Here is a 20,157-nt window from a genome sequence, read left to right on the forward strand (position 1 = left end):
ACAGACAGAGACAGATAGACGGATAAACAGATAGATAGATGGATAGACAGACAGACAGATAGATGGAGAGATATAGATGGATAGACATAGAAAGATAGACAGACAGATATATACCTGAAGCTCCTTGATCCTAAGCACCCCCCTGAAGCGCGGTTGATACTTTTTCTGGGCGTTGTACATTCGTATGTTCTTCTGGATGATAATCAGTTGCTCTCGGCGGTACAGGATCTTGTTCTTCACTGCAAAGGTACAAACACACACTCATAACTTCAACACTCTTCTTATTTTCATATTTTAGTTTTGCTCCTTTTATATTATTTTTTTCTTCTTTACTTATTTATTCATTTACTTTAGAAGGGATGATGGAACAGGTGTGAGGATATGGTGGTCCTGAGTGTCTAAAATACAAACGTAAAACAAAACTGCTTATTCCCCCAGACAGCAAAATCATGATGCCACACTTCACACTTGATGACACAGAGTAAGACAGCATTTAGCCACACATGGTAACCGAGAGGACACTGTAACTAACTCTGTGACTGAAAGGACATCATAACTCAAACTCAATGACAGCAAGAACATAACTCACACTTAATAACATAAAGGACACCAAGGAACAATTAATTACAGAAAAAACACAAACTCACACTTATTACCATAAGGGACACCCTAACTCACACTTGATAACAGAGAGTGCACACCACTGGGACTTCTTCCAGCGTGACTGCAGCAGCCACTTCTTAACCTTGGACACCAGCAGCTGCAGGTTCTCAGGGTCGCTCTTCATCATCTGGTCAAACTCGGCGAACTTACCCGGCCGGAAGAACACTTTAGTCAGACCAAACTTGAAGTCTTTCTCATCCAAACCCAGGGCCTTGAACAATGCCTGAAAGAAAAATAACAATGCAGTTAGCTTAAAAACAACAGCACCTTACATACTGGAGCTTTTGTTTAAGTACTTTTAACAAACAATATAATGTATCTAATTTAATCTGATGATAAAATTACATACTCAACAAAACCACACACAAAAATTGGACAAGTGTAAAAATGACTGATAATGCCTATAGGGAGTTCAGTCTTTGGAAAAAGGCAGAATAAGTACAAAGGATCTGCAATACACACAAAACACTCCCTTTACCTTGCAGAAGAGGCGGGGGTCCAGCCTGGCCAGTTCAGCAGGGAGATATTTCTTGTACATGCTGTACAGGTCGTGGAAGGGTGCGCGTGACGGGAAGCCTTGTTGCATCAGCTCCAGCACTGACGTCATCCCGGAACACTGCAGCTGTGACAGGATTGGACCTCCCTCAAACTCGTGATCCACCATCTTAACATTGGGCTTGATACACCGGATGAAGTTTGTACCCTGGGGTTGAGAAGATGACACTAATGTTAACATCATCATCATCATCATCTTGACCAGACATCATCACCATCATCTTGACCAGACATCATCACCATCATCTTGACCAGACACCATCATCAATATCATCACCATCATCTTGACCAGACACAATCATCAATATCATCACCATCATCTTGACCAGACACCATCATCAATATCATCACCATCATGACCTTTTTTTTTTTTTTTACCTAAGGATGGAAAGAGGAATAATGCCAGTAACAGATCTATGAATACTGACACCATTTCACAAGGCACTCACTCTCTTGACAGCTTCTCCTACTCTTGGTCACTACACAGTATCCCTGAAAACATTATACAAACAACTCATCTACACTGGTTCAATCATGCCAGCCAAAACTGTGACCCCATCGCCAAAGTGCAATATTCTATAACAGCATCCCTCCCACACCACCAGGCATTTAGGCATTAGTACCCACCATGCTGCTGTGATATGCATGAGATATCACATTCACACCAGTTTGTGCAGTTATTTTAATAGCATGTTTATAGGGCTATATGGAAGTGCACTGAATGCAATGAAAGTCAATAAAAACCCGGAAACTGTTCCCTAAAATATATTAATACAACACTCAAAATAAAGCTTTATCACTGTAACTAAAGCACTTGGGTACAGTATTTTCTTCATGGCTAAAACCAGATGAGTTTAATTCAGGTGGGAGAAGTTTTAGCAGTCAAAGGATTTATGGAGACAGATTTTATCCTTTTGTAGCTAGAACTACCAACCTGAATTTTCATTTGGTACTGGCCTCAAAAAGTATGCAAGTGCATTCATAAGAGTGAGTAGGTTTATTAGTCCAAAAACAATTCACAATAAGACTGCTTGGGATTAGACTTGCTCTTAGTCATCACAAAACTTGGATCAGAGGGAATGAAAACACAGATCACGCTTCAGTGCTAAAGGGCTACAAACTTAGAGAAGTCACTCATAACAGGTGAGTGAAAAATACACATCACACACAATGTACCTGAACACTACACCTGGGGTCCATCAGAGGAGTGGCTGAAAAAACATGTGTTGTGTATCTAGGCCACACAGGAAGATGATATAAAGCATCATCTAAATACAACATGGCACATAATAATATTAACAAAGAGAAAAAAGAACAATATACAATCTATCCTCTTAAAAAGTTATACATTGCTGAAACTTTGACTGTTAGTTGATAAATAAGCATGGATACAGAGATTACTAAACGAAATACCAAGAGAAAGGTGGATGTCTACATATATAACTGACAATAATAATAAAGGAGTCCAGTTTCTCCCCAATCTGTACATTTGAAAGCCTCTAGATTCTGATCATTTCAGATTTTGGGAAATAGTTCTTTCACTTTAACTAGGCCAAGATTTTCATTATTTTTCAGTTTATTTCAAGGTGCTCAATGGCAGAAAAAAACAGTACTAATGCTGTACATCCTTTCATAGCATTTCTTCATGACCAGTATAGTACTCTAGTGATAATGTATTGTTACAATTCAGCAATCAAGATGGAGTGATGGCAACTTTAGACCAAGTTAAAATAAAAATAGAAGAGCATCACTTCTTACTGTGCCGGAGAGTTTATCCATCAACTCCTGCAGCTGAGTCTTGAACTTTGACGCCACAGAGATGAATGCCAGTTTGCCCCGTGCAGCGTGACTCTCTCCTGATGAGCTGGCAAAGAGTCCCTGGATGAAGCGGTTGTGAGACTCCTGCACCAGCGCCTCCAAGGAGAAGTGAAGTGCATCGTTGTTCTTCTCGAGGAACTGTGCCTGGAGAGGGGAATGGAAAATCATTACCATTAACACCATAAACTTCTTTCTTTCTTTTTTTTCACTAACAAAAAAATGGGTTGGATAACTTTCAATTTATACTACTGTGAATGAATAATGTTGTTTTGTTGATGCATTGTGTTATGAAAGACTGAGGCTCATGCAGCTTAATCTTTATGATCCATTATGAAACTTATTATGAAAAATGTAACTTATTACTAAAGACTTCTGCATTTTGAAGTGATTATCTGTCCTGTTTTGTTGACAATGACATGTTTAAACAGTGAAAGCTGAGAATAAAAATATGAACAACTGTACCATCCACAATATACATGCAAACCCCACATCGTCTCTCAACTTGGGATGCCATATTAGGAGCTAAAACACTGCTAGCTGCACAAACAAACTTTTAAAAATGATGGTCAGATCTCAAAACTATCATTAAAATATGAACAAAATAAATAGCTAGTGATCAACATAATTTGTCACTAGTCATAAATGCCTCTAGATTCAGTAGCAGAAGTGCAAAATTGTCACCCTTGCACCCAACTCACCGTCTGGTAGCACACAGCACCGGCAAAGTGTCGTATCAAGAATCCCTCGTCGTCGCGGATCTCTCGGTGGTCCCTGAGTTTGCTCTTGCGGGGCAGTGCCAGGCGGAAGTGGTTATTGTGGTTGTTGTGAACAGCCGCGGTGAAGTGCGTATGGGAAGGCTTGGGCAGTTTACTCTCCTCATCCAATAAGCTGATGATGCCACCTCCTTTGGACTCAATCAGGTCTACAATGACAGGAGTACAACACATCAGAATTCAAATAGAACTTTTGTACAGTCAACCCCACAATATTAACCCATTCAGTCCAGTGTTTTTACCTTATTTTTATCATCTCCTGGGGAATTTATTCAGTGGGAAATGAGGGTGGTATCTAATTCTTCCAGTTCAAGAGTCCTCTCCTAAGCTGAATCAAATTACCTGAATGTAACAAGAATATACCGAAAAGTGCATCAACAGAATAAGGCAATTACACGCAACATGGTGAGTCAACTCTTAGCCACACTAAACCACATTCAGCTCATAAGTGAAATGCATCTGCAATCAATACAACAATGAAACAGCCACCCCCAAAATATAATACTGTCTAGAAGGAATGGTTAAAAAAAAAAAAAAGAAGAAGAAGAAGAAGAAGAAGAAAAGTATGACAGTCTTCAGTGAAAATCTAAATCACAGGAACCTGGAAATTTGAATTTCTTGGACAATTAGTATCTAGCTCTTTACAATTCATATGACAGAGCTAAAGTTTAAATATGAGTTTATTTCAAGGGTTATTTTACCTAAAGGCTGATACTCAAAAAATCACTGTGATGCTTAGATAACACACCATACACTCACTAATACAGTCCTGGCTGTCAAATCAAATCATATAGATGATACCAAACTTCCTGTTCAAGAATCTTCATACTGAGGTTGGCCTTGGTATAGCTGATGTCTTCTATGGGCCAGAAGCTAAACCAAGTACCAAAACCTGCTAATTACCTCTGAACAGCTGCTGGAAATTTCATTGGTTTTCTGGTGGCCAATGGCTAGGTATGAAATGAGTAGCCACACTTCACTCTTATGTAGTACCCCCCTTAAAAAGTAATATTCTAAAAATCCTCATGAAGCTCAGACAATACACCATCCACTCACCAATACAGTCCTGGTTGTCAACATATGATATTTTCCTCACACCCAGACCCTCCTTCTCATACAGCGCCTGTTCGTCCTTCAGGATGCGCTCGTTGAAGAACATCTGTAGTTTCTCATTACAGTAGTTGATACAGAACTGTTCAAAGCTGTTGACTGGGAAGTACTCTGTGGATATGAATGTATAATTTATTGGTATCACTGTGAAATACTTCTGTAGCAAATGTTGTGCAGCAAAATTATGCAGGATAGAGTACTGTGCAGTGATTAGGAGTTCACAATACACCATATAGTAATACGTTACTTGGAAGTCTATATGAGCTAGGGAATACCACTCAAAGAGAAATGCTGGATTTTAGTTTAAGCAGGCTTAAATTGGGCTGAAGCTTGAATCAATACGGTGACTTAATTGCCTTTGTCAAATGTAAACAAAATAGTTCAGAGATACAATAACCTGACCATATCCACTTCATTCACTTCTGCAGTTCACCAACCTCCTTTCATGGGACAGATAGGAAGCTATACAAATGTCTCTCATCTCTCTCCCTATGCCCCAAAAGGAAGATGGTGGACCACAGAAGAAGGGCAACTTCAGCCAGCAGTCAACCAGGTTCATGTTCAGATGAGCTTTGGGCCACAAAAACAACAAAAACAACTCACCAAAGCCAGCAATGTCCAGGATGCCGATGTAATATGATGATGAAGAGAATGGTATACTCTGGTTGATGCGATGGACAATGTAGTCAAAGAGGCGGCTATACATGGCCTTGGCCAGCGCATCACGAGCACCAGCAGCTTCATATGTCTTCAACGGCACCCTGTGGGGGGGGAGAGGAAATATAGGTAGAGTATCTGCTGCCCACAAGTATGTGTATGTTTTAAGTTTAGGAGGTAAAACTGCATTATATATGATCATAATATATGGATAAACACTGACAATGGAATACTGCACAGGATGTGAAAATGTCTTGTAATAGGCTGGTATGTGTTGGATATTACAAAAAAGTAGTTCCTGTTATTTGTCAAGGAAATGCTTTAAATTATCAAAACCTTCTCCATATATACAGCGCTGTAAATACTGAAACTGGTTAATCAGCTGCACAGAAATTAACAAAATTGAGGCATCTGGCAATAGATAGATAGACAGACAGATGGCAATACCTATTTTTCTGTAATTAGCTTAGGATTTAACAACAAAAAAGGACATAAAACAGGTGAAATATAACAAGAACCCCACGAGGAGCATAGGAGCTTGGGGCTAGGCAAGTTGGTCCTGACATTTAAGATGAGAGTGACCAGCCTCACTCATCACTGAGTGGCATTACATGAGCAATAAACCCCAAGCACCCCTTGGATATAAACCGACACAGGCTCAATCCAGCTAGAGCACCTTAATTACCCACTAAAACACCAGGCACCATAGGCTGGTTATATGGTTACCATCACACGTAGGCAATGGTTTCCTGGAGTACAGGAAACCACTTGGCTTGTCACCCAGTGTAGAGTCACCCAGAGACAGAAAAGAAGAGGAAAGAATGAAGGAAAGAAGGACATAAGTGGAAGGAAGGAAAGAAGGAAGGAAGAAAGGAAAGGGCAGCCACCCAAGAGCACCACTACATCGAGTGAGTGGATGGTGAGCACCCCCACCTACAGTGACAACTTACATAATGACAGTCCCCTTGAGTCCTCCCTTGCTGGTCTGCATGACACGTGAGAGCAGTGCCTGGTTCAACTCAGCGGGGTCCACACCCATCAGCGACGCAGCTGTCTTCAATGACCCATCACATCCCGGTGACACCATACACCCACCTACAATATATATCATATACACTCACACACCTTATACAAATCCAAGCAACATCATATATCCACCTACAATATGCAATATACTGTACCAAATATACTCAAACACCTTATACATCCCAACAGTAACATGCATCCACCTACAGTACACATCATCTCCATTCACACATATTAGTTCTACAACTGGTGTGAGAAATGCACAAGGGTACAGTACTTTAAAATATAAAACTGTATCTACATATTATACACAGTATATACTATAATCACACATGTGTATGTACTGTCAGTTCTCACTTAAAAGTATGGGATGTGCTCAGTTTAATAATACATTAACCCCTATGCCAGTATGATGTACCCTGTAAATCATTTCTAGGCAACAGGACTGTACAAGGATGTACCCAGGACATCAAAAGCCAATGCTTTACTATGGGGATACTAGAGGACAGTCTAAAGCTTCCTAGCTCCTTCTCCTACTATTGTGATATAGTACTGGTGGGAAGATATGCTCATGGCAAAGTGGTTAAGGGATTAAACTCATGCTGAAGGGTTAAGAAACAAAGTAACCCATGTTTTTATCATTCTTCTCATAACTTTTGCATTTGTTTATATTTTGCCATGTTTACCTTTTGAGTCATCGGGGTTGTCCTCGAAGCCGATATTGCCGAGGTGCAGAACCGCAGCCACAGTGGTGTAAACAGCCAGGCGCTCCCCATCACTCAGCCCAAAGTTACCCAGAGCCTTGTCTACAGCGGCAAAGTCCCGCATGTCATCCAGTATGGGGTCCTTCAGCGGACCTTTCTTCTGGTGGGCGGAGCTCTTACGGTCAGCTGGCAGGGACTTCTCTGTGTCACGGCTACAGAAGTACTGTGTACACCCCTTGCGCAGGTACTAGTGGGTGGAGAATAATTAGTCAGGGGAGAATATAGGTCATCTTTGAGCACAAATATGGATTTGCACACTTTTTTTCTCTCTTTTATGCAAGGAAGAATGAGCCAAAGGCCAGAGCCTGCAAACTGCTCCTTCCAAGAAAAAACAAAAACAATACAACAGAGAGCCGAATTCAAGATCTGTTCATTTTGAGATGCCTGGACACACTGCGTTTGAAAGACTGGAGATCACAGGAAGTAGGAAATACAGACAGAGAGAGACAGTTCGAGTTTGCAGGCACATGGGTAAAAACATGTGAACAAACACACACATCAGATAAAAGTAGATATGGAGACAAGACTACACCAGCCTTGCTCAAATAATGTATATTACAACAAGGTACATAATTATAACAGGTCCAATGCACAAACACAGGCACACATAGTCACTCACTTACTTGTACACACACACACACATGCATGCATGCACGTACGCCCATGCACGCATGCACACACACACACACACACACACACACACACGTAAATTACAAATAAAACATAAGCGGCAAACCATCCCATGAACTTACATTATACTGGTCAGGAGTACCAAGTTTGAGTTGCTGCCTGAGTTTGTCTGGGGCACCAGCACACAGCTGGTAGAAGATGTGATAGTTGCGTTCATGGGGCCCCTGCACCACAATCCTTGACTTCTCCAGCAGGTAGTGTGAGATGAACCCGCCCACCACTGCATGACGCTCGTTAAAGTGGATCTCAATGAATTTGCCAAAGCGGGAACTGTTGTTGTTGCGTGTGGTCTTGGCATTACCGAAAGACTCAAGTACAGGGTTGGCTGTGACAAGGGAAGGATTAACATTACACATGCTCATTGTTTATAACAAAACTTAACCCAGTCAGCCCAAGGAAGTCCTTTTCATTTTATTTTTGCCATCTCCTGACAATTTTATTAAGCATAAAACTGACTCTTCAAACTGGAGGTGTTAGATGTAGTATTAGTGTAATAAATTCCTTCAATATCAAAGGCCTTATCCAATCAGAATACAATCATCTACTGGCAGCAAGAATAAATTAAAAAGGATGTCATAAAAATTCAGCGGGCTAATGTAGTTAGAGTAAGCATAATGAAATGGTGGAAAGGTCTGGGTACAAGCTGATCCTTAGTTTTGTGATAAATTAGTTCTGAATGAATTTATGTAGTTCAGTTATTAATGGTCATTATTATGTGATGCAAACTTACTCATAAAACAGACTGCTCAAGTGGTTCAGGTAAGGCAATACCACAATTTAGCTTCAACCACAATTGAAATTATGAAGCCTACTTCATTTAATCTCCATACATTAGATAACTAGATGAAAGTTGAGAGACATAACAGTATATTAAATTGCTGGCGGCAAGGGAAGAGGATTATTTTACACATAAACTGGGTTAGTTACATAATCATCTATAATTAAGAGTGGTCGACTATGGACATGTTTAGTTTCTGAGATACTATAATGGGTTTCTTGATGCATTAAAGTTTAAGAGATATCATAATGGGTTTGTTGATGCATTCTCAGCTATATCAAAAACAGCAGAAGACTGGTTAGAAGGCAGAACCATCTCCAGTCAGATCATTTCATTAGGGACTACATCTGTTAGTTTTTGTGACTTTAGATTTAGAGTCACTGAGATTTCCACTGCAACCTCAAGTTTCAAACCACAGTAACAGCTATATACAAGCAGGCTTTATTAATGGCCTCACATCTCACACTAACAAAACTGTACAGGATTAAAATACTGACTTAATTCCTTGCAGCCATCTGTATATAATGCACATCACTAAGATGGCTGGTAGGCACACTCAAATGATAAGTATAGTCCCATCAGTTGTGTGTTTACAGGCAGGCTTCAAGTTTTGACCTACGTGATTCAACTAGATCAACCTCTGTAGGAACCATACTATGGAATCCAGGAAACTATGAAATTACTGAACAAAGTTTATGGATTTAAGGATACTGCTAGAAACATGAAACCTGCCTGTAAATGTGGAACTTGGGAGGATTGTACAGCTGTAATGAAGGAATACAAACAGCTGCAACATTATTTCCTATGAACATTGAACCACAGGCAAACTCTTCTACTTAGTGTCTTCACACTAGAGTCACTGCATAGGTGTCAGCACTTTTATACCAACTAAATATATATCAGTATCTATAAAATATCTAAAATCTCTGCTACCAAGAAGCATACAGGTACATAATAAACATGCACTAAATAAAACATAACCGTAACGCTGTTACACAAAAGCATGAGCTCAAACCACACATCTGTATATAATAGAGAAGATTCACCCAGTGTTATGTGTGTAAGAGGCTGTAACTGCTTTTATTATTGCTGCTGTGTTGTCTTTGTTGGTGTGGCTTCTCTCAGTAAACGAGTGAAGTCGGCGAGCCTCGGGTAATGACTGTGAGCGCAGTCATTTCAAGGGTCTCTCTGTGCTGGGTAAATGTTGGTAATGTAATGTGATTCTAACTTACTAAATTTTACTTGCTAAGATCAAATATATGGGGCAAGCCAAAAGGTGGGCATGACTGGAAAACAAAATCATATGACTGGGTAGAGGGAGAGTTGTACAGTATGTTACTGTAATAATACCCTATGAACAATTTTTAACTCTCATTGCAGTGAGTTTCTGTAAGCTGAATAATATCAGTCATCACCTTTTGGAATAAAATGTGAAGTTCTTTATTCTTGATCAAAACAATAAGAGTTTCAAACATTTCTGCTACTCCAGGTTTCTCCCGACCATGGTAAGTCATCTGTCATAACTTAAAATATAAGCCAAAGTTGGTAATTCATAGTCAAAGAGTTAATCAGCTTCAGTTTTCCTTAGTAACAATATAATTTCGAAGCTAACAGGTACTTCTTTTATTTTCAATAATTATTCTGGATTTTTAACAAATTTTTCTTAAAAGGGAGGGGTAAAATTATGAACAACTTTATTTTAGACGGTACATCTTAATACAAGTATAAACTGCATTAGCCAAAACTTAGTTTTTAGAAGACCGCTTCAAGATTCCAGATATCAAAGTTCAGTGAATACAATATGGTTTTGAGCACTAGAAATCCACCCATTTTAAACACACTCAAGCTAGTAGTCACAACCTTAGCCATTATTCCAAAATGAGAGGATAAAAAAGGTGCATTACACTATGGATAATGTGCTTGAATGACTTTCTGTCACAATATAACATTCACATACCCACTCAGTCCATATCTACCATACTTTATGCATTATCTACCAGCAGTAAATACTTCTGTAATCAAAGTGAACTACCAAACACCAATATCTAAATCCAGAACATAAATAATATAGCAGACATACTCTCTTAACCTTCACCATACATAGTGCAAACAGCTGCTTAAAGTGCTATACTTTAGTTACAATGCCATAATGTTTCAATTGCATCAATCACACCAACTAGCAAATTTCAGCACTGCATTTTTAAAGGTGGAGATTACCTCTGTTTATATCTTGAAAAAAAAAAAAAAAACTTGGTGAAATACAGTGCCAATCTAACCCATGTAGGCTAAACAAAATGCACAGGTACACAGCATCCCCTCCCAAGCCCCATACCCACCATCTAGAATCTTTGCCTCGAGGTGTCCCAGCTTGGCGCCCCAGGACTCACATAGGTAGCGTAGGATGTATTTGGTGGACTCAGTCTTACCCGCACCAGACTCACCCGACACAATGATGCTCTGAGACTGTTTCAGCACCTTCATATCTCGGAATGCCTTATCAGCTGTCAAGAAAAATTTGCTATTACACATTGTAGTAAAGCGCAAATGAAAAAAGTAGCGACCAATTCAGTAACCCCCATGTGAGGTTTAAGGGTCTTAGTTACTGTCAAAAAACAAAGAAAAATGTTATATTATGGCAAAAAAGAAAGAAGAAAAAAATAACTAAAAAAAAAAAAAAATAAAAAAAAAAAAAAATAAATAAATAAAAAAGTAACAAGTCCAAAATTATTCCTGTATGGTACATGGGCCTGAGTGTAGACTATGCTGCAAATACCACCCATCCCTCTTCTCATCACCTCACAGAAGACACATATATACAATATGAGGCTACACCCCAACTCCTCTCAATACAATCCCTCTCCCCTCATCTTTCTCCCTCAATCCACCCCTCCCCTTTTCTCCATCCCTTCCCCTTAATTTCTCTCTTTACCCCTCATTTTCCTCATTCCCTTGCTCTACACTCCCTCATATCCACCTATATCCCTCATTTTTCCCTTATCCCTTCTTACATCCCTCCCCTCCCCCATCTCCACTCCCTCTAACCCCTCTTTTCTTCCTCATCCCATTCTCTGCACATCTCCTCTCCTCATTCCTAATTCTTCCACATCCACCCCTGCTTTTCCAGTCTACCCCCTTATCCATGCTACAAGTCTGTCCAGTCTGAGCACTTCACAAGGAAGTCCAGCAACAACAACATGAACAACTTACCAACAGCAAAGACATGAGGAGGCATCTGTCCAAGAGACTTTCCTTGGTATTTCCTGATGGTGTCCAAGGTATACAATTTGGGGATGTCGATGTACGGATTCACCGCAATCAGGATGTTTGCTACATAAGTCTGCAATGGGATGCTCTCTTAGTGAACCAAACTATTACTTTTATTAACCTACGCAAACTACCTCTACTGATCTATAAAAAAAATCACCTATCATCTCTTAATGTTTTATACCGTGTCTGACCCATCTATCCATATATTTAACAATTTAACAATTTTTCAATATATTCTTGCCATCTCCTAACAGTCTGATTCAGCTTAGGATAGGCTTTTGGAACTGGAGGAGTTAAATGCTTTCCTAATAGACCCCTTCACTATGAGAGGCTTTTCCTAAGCTGAATTAAAGCATCAGGTAACAGCAAGAATAACTAAAATGGATGTCACCCAGATTCAAGAGGCTAATATTCTCCCAAATGCCTATTCACCCAACACTTACATAAATCTTGTCCCGGTTGTAACGCATTTTGATGTTGTTGAGGAGCGTTGCCTCATTTAGGTACATCAACGCACCTGCAGGCAAAATAATACATTAGACAAAACTATTCAACATATATACGAAGCTATCAAACAATACCATAATGCAAAGCTATCAGGTATAAAAACCACCCATCATCATCATCAACAGCAGCAGCAGCAGCAACAGCAGCAGCATTCCCACTACTGTGTGTGTGTGTGTGTGTGTATGTGTGTGTGTGTGTGTGCGCACAAGGGTTAGGTTGGTCAAGAGTGATAGCACTGTTGTGGCCAGGCAGTGCAACAGACAGTGTAACCCTGTTTGATAAGATAAAGTTGGCAGCAGCATGGTTAGAGTCTGTCACGGCATGTCTCACTTTTACATGATTACATTCATTTGTTCATTCATTCTTTCAACATCTAATCCTGTGTTGCCCCATGAGGAGTGTAGGAGCCTGGGGCTAGGCAAGTAGGTCCTGGCATTTGAGATGTAGGTGACCAGCCTCACTCATCCCTGAGTGGCATTATGTGAGTAATAACCACCAATCACCTCTTGGATATAAACCTGTCCAGGCTCAATCCGATTGGAGTGCCTTAATTACCCACTTAACCACAAGGCACCACAATTTGGTTCTACAATTACCACCCAGCGTAGTAAATGGTTTCCTGGTGTACAGGAAACCATTTGGCTTGTTACTTGGAGCAGAGTCACCCGGAGACTGAAGGAAGAAGAAAAAATGAAGGAAAGAAAGACAGACAAGGAAGGAAAGAAAGAAGGAAGGAAGAGGGGAAAGGGCAGTCACCCAAGCAGCACTACATTGAGTAAGTGGATGGTGAGCACCCCCACCTACCACTTAGATGATTACAAATGTTCAAACTGAACATCACCATTAACTTATTTCCTAAAAAAGCATTGAAATTCAGCATCATCATAAATCTTTTTGCTATAATCATTAAATCTTCAGTACAAAATTATAAACTGAATTATTATCATTAAATCTTCAGCTCTGAAATGTACAATGAAATTTACAACCACCACCAATATAACATTGCAAGTTACAACTCAGTGAGGGTCATCAAATCTTAATCTACCCTACTGTACTGTCCTTCCAGGAAACGTGCCAAAGATACCATATCAATTCCAAGGACGAAAGCAATCATTCAGTGGATAGGATAATCAGAAAAATTCAGTAAAATACTCTTGATCAACATCCACATCAGCAGCTTGTAATTCACTTGCTGGAGGCTGAAATTGCAATACTGTTAGGTCCCACTGCAAGTTGCCTTTTTCTGAAACTTTGTTCACTGAAAGTCCACACTATATTAAAGAAAAATTGCCTGTTAACGTTCCACTGCCAACTATAAACTTAATATAATGATACCATAACCTCACAGTCATCATCCTCAAACAACCATTTGCAACCTCAGAACTACCACTCCACCATTACTGCTTAATGTGGTGCTGAAAAGGAATGCCTTCATGTGGTAGCACTGATATAAATGAGCTGCTCCATTGCCTGGGTATACAAACATCCCTCACTTCCCTCTTGTATCCCTCCGGAAGAAGAAGATGGACTGCAAGAGGAGGGAACATCAGTCTGCAGTCCACCGGGTTCACATTCAGATGAGACTAGGGTTGCAACTTCTAATACTACTGCTAGATGCATGGCACTCACAATTATCATCCACATCCTTCTCGTCATCCTCCTCGGCGGGGTATACTCTGTCATAGTCGGCGGTGACAGGCTTGAGGTTGCGGCTGACGGGCTGGACCACCACACCATCACTGCTCAGGTCTGTGATGTTGCCCAGCAGGAAGCCGTGGGTCTGGTCACTCACCCACACCTTCTGCGTCCCCTCCATGCCCTGTAAAAAATAAATAAATAAATAAATAAGAATTAAAATGTGTAAGTAAACAGTGACATACCTCCTTTTGCATCCCCTCCACACCCTACACAACACAACAAAATGCTAATCAATCTATTTATTTATCTATCTATAAATCAATCAACTGCCAGATGCATCAGTCCCAGAAGGGGTTACCAAGAGAGGTAATTCTGGGACCACAATATCATCATCATCATCATCATCATCACCACCACCACCAACATAATTATCAACAATATATCAAAAATTATATAAACATGGTAAATCTGCCTCCATCCCCCCCCCTCTCTCTCTCTCTCACACACACACACACACACACACACACACACACACACATCCCACACTGCTTAACCAGGGACCATAATCTCTTGGGTATGGAAGTCTCCCTAACACCTCTTCCTTACCGATTTACTTTGCCTATTACACCATCATATTCTCTAAGGTGGTATATAAATTACCGTCATATTGCCACAGTTTGCATTAAATACTGTACCATACTATGGATAATAAATGCATCACACCACATATGACTATTATCTTGTTTAATATCTACAGTATCTTTTAAATAGACACACAGAGATAGATAGATAGACACACATAAATAGATAGATACATACATACATACAGATAAACAGATAGATGGACAGATATGGAGATAGGTAGGTAGGTAGACACATTAGTGGGTAGGTAGATAGATCCATAAACTCATACAGACATACAGATAGATAAAGATATTTGAAACCACGGAACACTTACAATGCACTTAAAAAACGAAAAACAGAATTTACCAGACCGAAGAAATTCAACACAATCCGTTTTCTCCTTCATTAAATTTCCATTCCTCATCCAATGTTCACACGCACACTGTCACTTTCACATCAGATTTTTCATAACATTTAATTCTGATAAAAACGGCAGCAGAGATCTCAAAAATGCATTTAAAATAAAATAAACAAATAAATGAAATAAATAAACAAATAAAAGGGATATATATGTAGATGAAAAATTTAAACCAGCATCATCTCGCTCATTTTTCAGTTTTTATTTTCTTAATGTCTTCTAAGTCTTTGGCCGGTATTCTCGTTGGTTCAGAAAGCTCCCTAACACCTCTTTCTGAGCAATTTATTCCTAGATATTGCCGGCTGATATCCTTTTGTGCGTTAAATATGCAGGGGATGACGATATTGAGAGGTGAACTAAAGGAGGGGAACTTCAGCCAGCAGTCCACCGAGTTCACGTTTCAGTTGAGTCTGGGACCACCAAAAACATAAATAAGTAAATAAAAGGATGGGTATACAATTTTCATTTCTTAAATAAATAAATAAATAAATTCACTTCATATTTCCAGTTTGAATGCTGAGTTCTAACGATATATCAACACTAGAATACGATGCCAGTCACTAGGAAGGTCTAGGGAAAGGATGGGGAGTCGTAGCACTGTTTTTGTATTCCACTGAGTACGCGAAAGTAGGTGCAAACATGACGAAAAATTTCTTAGCCAAATTAAGGTGAAAGAACTTAAGATTTTCATACGGGGGACACCATCTTGAAGAAGTGATGACAGAGAGGGTGGTGAGAAGACTGGAGGGCGTGTGGTGGTGGTGGTGACTGTAAGATAAAAGGGGGTGGGTGGACGTGATACCGCACTGATAAGAATTGATAACATTTTACTGACTCCTATCCCCTCCCTCCCTCTCTCTTTCCTTCCCCTCCCTCCCTTCTCTCTCTCTCTCTCATTTCTCCCCTCCTAATCCCTCATCCCACCCTGCTCCTCTCTTTACCTATTCCCACTCCTTCACACACAAATCATATTCCCCCTCCCCCCTCTCTCATTCTCTAACATCACATTCCCTCTCTCTCTCTCTCTCTCTCTCTCTCTCTAACACCTACACCAGTGACGTCAGCAAGGGTGGTGTGGTGTGGGTGTGATCGAGATTAGATTGACAGACGGTGGAACTCCCCATTTAATTAAGCTTCATCACCGAGGCAAGACGGGTTGGCTTAGTTTGATCTGGCTTGCACTGGGTTGGGTTGGGGTGAGACGAGGGCTTGGGTTCTGGTTGGTTTGGTCTGGGTTGGGTTGGGTTAGGTCTACGTTTAGTTAGGTTAGGTTAGGTTAGGTGAGGTCGGGTTAGGTCAGTTTAGGTTAAGTTAGATTGGATTTGTTTTGGTTTATTAGGTCTGACTTGGTTTAATTTGACTCTAAGATTATGTTACAAGCTTGGTTAGGTCAGAATGGGTCAGGCTAGGTCAGAACTGGTTAGGTTAGGTTAGGTTAGGTTGTGCTGCTGAGTAAGGTATGACGTTGCTAAATGACACAAAGTAAGGCTGGGTAGGTTTGGCTTGGGACTGATTAGGTTGGGTTGGACTGGGTTGGTGTGGGTTGGGACTATTTAGACTGGCTTGGGACGGTTTGGGTTAGGCAGGATTAGTTTATGTTGGGTTGGGTTGGGATTATTTAGACTGGGTTGGGATGGTCTGGGTTGGAAGTGATTATGTTGGGTTGGGTTGGGCGGGGTTGGGATTAATTAGAGTGGGTTGGGCTGGGTTGGGTTGATTTCGTACCTGACTTAAGTATTTGTGCAGCAGGTGAGGTGCGCTTAGGCCAGGATAATTAGCAGATTGGGTAGGATTAAGGTTGGCAGGTGAGCAAGAGAAAGGCATGACGGAGAGTGATAAATGACCTGCCTGCAATATCCCTAAAGACACTGATAAGGACAATTTAGGTCATTTTGGTGACGTCACACACACACACACACACACACACACACACACACACACACACACACACACACACACAGGTAGAGAGAGAGAGAGAGAGAGAGTAGGAAGTAACATCTGTCGTACCAATGAACCGCTATGCAAACGACCACCACCACAACCACATTACACCACCACCACATCACACACCACCACCTCCACACCACACTACACCACATCATCACTACCCTAGAGCATACTACTATCACACCACTACACCACACTACCACCACACCACTACACTAGGACAAATCACCACATTACAACCACACCACCATATACCAAATTATTACAACACCACTACACCATTCCAAGCTACACCATACTTCACAAACCCAAACAATACCACTACACCATACTCCTTACGACAGTACCACTACACCTGACATCACTACACCATCACCTGCTGTCAATTACATCATATAACACCACCAAATCCCCCTATTACTACATCACATCCAAAATACTACAACACACTTCTACATCACACAAAATCACACCATGCATCACACTAAATGGTCTAAACCACATCACATCACACCACACCACATCACCAAACATCACATACATTAAACCACACCACTGTCCCACTACCACACCAAAACGTAACACACAATACTGCACCACACCTCACCACACCACACCACATCACATCAGTTTCCGTGGAATAACTGGTATGGTGAAATTAATTAAATGGTATTATTATTACATATCAAAGTCTCTCTCTCTCTCTCTCTCTCTCTCTCTCTCTCTCTCTCTCTCCACTTCCGCGTGAAATCCTAAGAAACTCTTCACACACGAGTGCCTGGTGTGTGTGTGTGTGTGTGTGTGTGTGTGTGTGTGTGTGTGTGTGTGTGTGTGTGTGTGTGTGTGTGTGTGTGTGTGTGTGTGTGTGTGTGAGAGAGAGAGAGAGAGAGAGAGAGAGAGAGAGAGAGAGAGAGAGAGAGAGAGAGAGAGGTCAAAATTGCACTCTCATTCTTCCCCAAAGCGCCGAACCCACAGAAGCAATGCGGAGCGAGGCTTACTTCACCCCTACCCAACTCTTGACTTCCAGGGGAGGGGTTGGGTCATGCAGGGCCGGTCATGAACTCTCTCTCTCTCTCTCTCTCTCTCTCACCAGCTACCTACCTCACGACGCTTGAGTCAATTTGCATAGGAGACTCACAAAGACACAAAGGCTGGGGGAGAGAGAGAGAGAGAGAGAGAGAGAGAGAGAGAGAGAGAGAGAGAGAGAGAGAGAGAGAAGGGGGGAGGGAGGAAGGGAAAGACGGAGGGGGAGAAGGTGAAGGGGAAGAAGGGGAGAGGAGAGGGGTAAGTGAAGGGGGGAGGGGGAGGAGGCAGACCAAGAGGAAAGAAATGAGAAATGAAAGACAGGAGGAGAAGGAGGAGGGGTTGAAAGGAGGGGGAGGGAGGGAGGAATGAAGCAGGGATGACGACGAGGGAGGGAGGGAGAATGAGGAGGAGGGGTGAGAGGAGGAAGAGAGAAAGAGAGGGAGGGAGGGAGGGAGGGTGGGAGGAAGGGAGGGAGGGAGGGAGGTAGGGTGGAACAAAAGAGGTAGGGAGAGGACTGGACTGAAAGCGAGCAAGGATCTCTCTCTCTCTCTCTCTCTCTCTCTCTCTCTCTCTCTCTCTCTCTCTCTCAATAAGGAATAAGGGCATAGGGAACATCAGTAAAGGTGAAAGAAAGGTGAAGGTGAGAGAAAGGATGAGGGTGAGGATATGGGTGAGGGTGGGGATAAGGGGGAAGGTGAGGGTGAAGAGAATGAGTCACCTGTAAGAAAGTGTTGAGATGAGTGACGGTGGCGTGATACAGAGCGAAAAAAAAGAAAATATTGATTCATATTGACGTGAATTTTTTAAACTAGGAAAATACATCTATCCTTACAGGTTATATTGAACTGGACCTGATCGATAAGTTTCTGTACGTAATAATAATAATAATAACAATAATAATAATAGTAGTAGTAGTAGTAGTAGTAGCAGCAGTAGTAGTAGTAGTAGTAGTAGCAGTGATGATGAAGACAACGATAATAATAATAATAATAATAATAATAATAATAATAACAATAATAAAAATAAAAATAATAATAATAATAATAATAATAATAATAATAATAATAATTTCAGCCTCATTTAACAACAGGTAACACAATAAGAAATAACATAGTAATAATTCTTTAATAATAATATAAACGAATGAATATGATCAAAACAATACTTAGTAATATAAACGAAAAAATAAGTGTGAATGTGTGAGAGAGAGATTAATAGGGACGTAAAGTGTGTGTGTGTGTGTGTGTGTGTGTGTGTGTGTGTGTGTGTGTGTGTGTGTGTGTGTGTGTGTGCTGAGTGAGTGAGTGAGTGCGAGTGTATGTATGTGAGTGGTAGTGTGTGTATGTGTACGTATGTTTGCATGTACGTACTTCCTCATGTATGTATGTGTACGTAAGCGTGACATGAGCCAGACCAGGTGACTCAAGCTTCCGTGACTCACCTGAAGGCCCCTGAGTCAGTATCATTCACGTGAGTCAGGAGAAAGACACTCCACATCTCACCAACCACAAGAGTCAGTATTATTTAAGTACCTATTTATTTATCTATCTGTCTGTCTGCCTGTCTATAATCTATCTATCTGTTTGTCACTCTATACGTCTGTCTATCTACCTACATATCTATCAATCTAAGTATATGGGGAGAGAGAGAGAGAGAGAGAGAGAGAGAGAGAGAGAGAGAGAGAATGTTTATGTTAACACTTCTACATAACACCAAACCTCTAATGTCTGTCTTCTTAAAAAAAAAAATAATAAAATAAAAAATACAGTAAAAAAAAAGAAGCAGAACAACTAAGCGCAACTCCGCCGAGGTGATGCGGAGCGAAGGCCAGCAATAATTAACTCCAACCCACCCATATCGCTCCCAAGGGCAAGTAACTCACAGGGAAAGCCCAAG

The 20,157-nt window shown here is 40.8% G+C and overlaps 1 protein-coding gene across 1 annotated transcript in view; it reads right to left on the minus strand.

Annotated features, from left to right (window-relative positions):
- The window catches only part of jar (Myosin heavy chain 95F jaguar), a 58,142-nt gene that overhangs the window by 12,603 nt on the left and 25,382 nt on the right, over positions 1-20,157 (minus strand). Inside the window, exons 3-16 of the mRNA XM_080266733.1 lie at positions 14,238-14,427; positions 12,545-12,618; positions 12,042-12,171; positions 11,171-11,335; positions 8,119-8,381; positions 7,289-7,553; positions 6,527-6,671; positions 5,523-5,680; positions 4,866-5,030; positions 3,735-3,958; positions 2,977-3,180; positions 1,142-1,366; positions 679-886; positions 115-239 (exon numbers count right to left, since the gene is read on the minus strand). Coding sequence (XP_080122859.1) covers positions 115-239; positions 679-886; positions 1,142-1,366; positions 2,977-3,180; positions 3,735-3,958; positions 4,866-5,030; positions 5,523-5,680; positions 6,527-6,671; positions 7,289-7,553; positions 8,119-8,381; positions 11,171-11,335; positions 12,042-12,171; positions 12,545-12,618; positions 14,238-14,427 — 2,541 coding nt within the window. The remainder of the gene's footprint in view (positions 1-114; positions 240-678; positions 887-1,141; positions 1,367-2,976; positions 3,181-3,734; positions 3,959-4,865; positions 5,031-5,522; positions 5,681-6,526; positions 6,672-7,288; positions 7,554-8,118; positions 8,382-11,170; positions 11,336-12,041; positions 12,172-12,544; positions 12,619-14,237; positions 14,428-20,157) is intronic.

This window comes from Coenobita brevimanus, chromosome 21, assembly GCF_032717465.1.
Source record: "Coenobita brevimanus isolate Jiangsu-jjx chromosome 21, ASM3271746v2, whole genome shotgun sequence".
In the NCBI taxonomy this organism is placed as follows: Eukaryota; Metazoa; Arthropoda; class Malacostraca; order Decapoda; family Coenobitidae; genus Coenobita; species Coenobita brevimanus.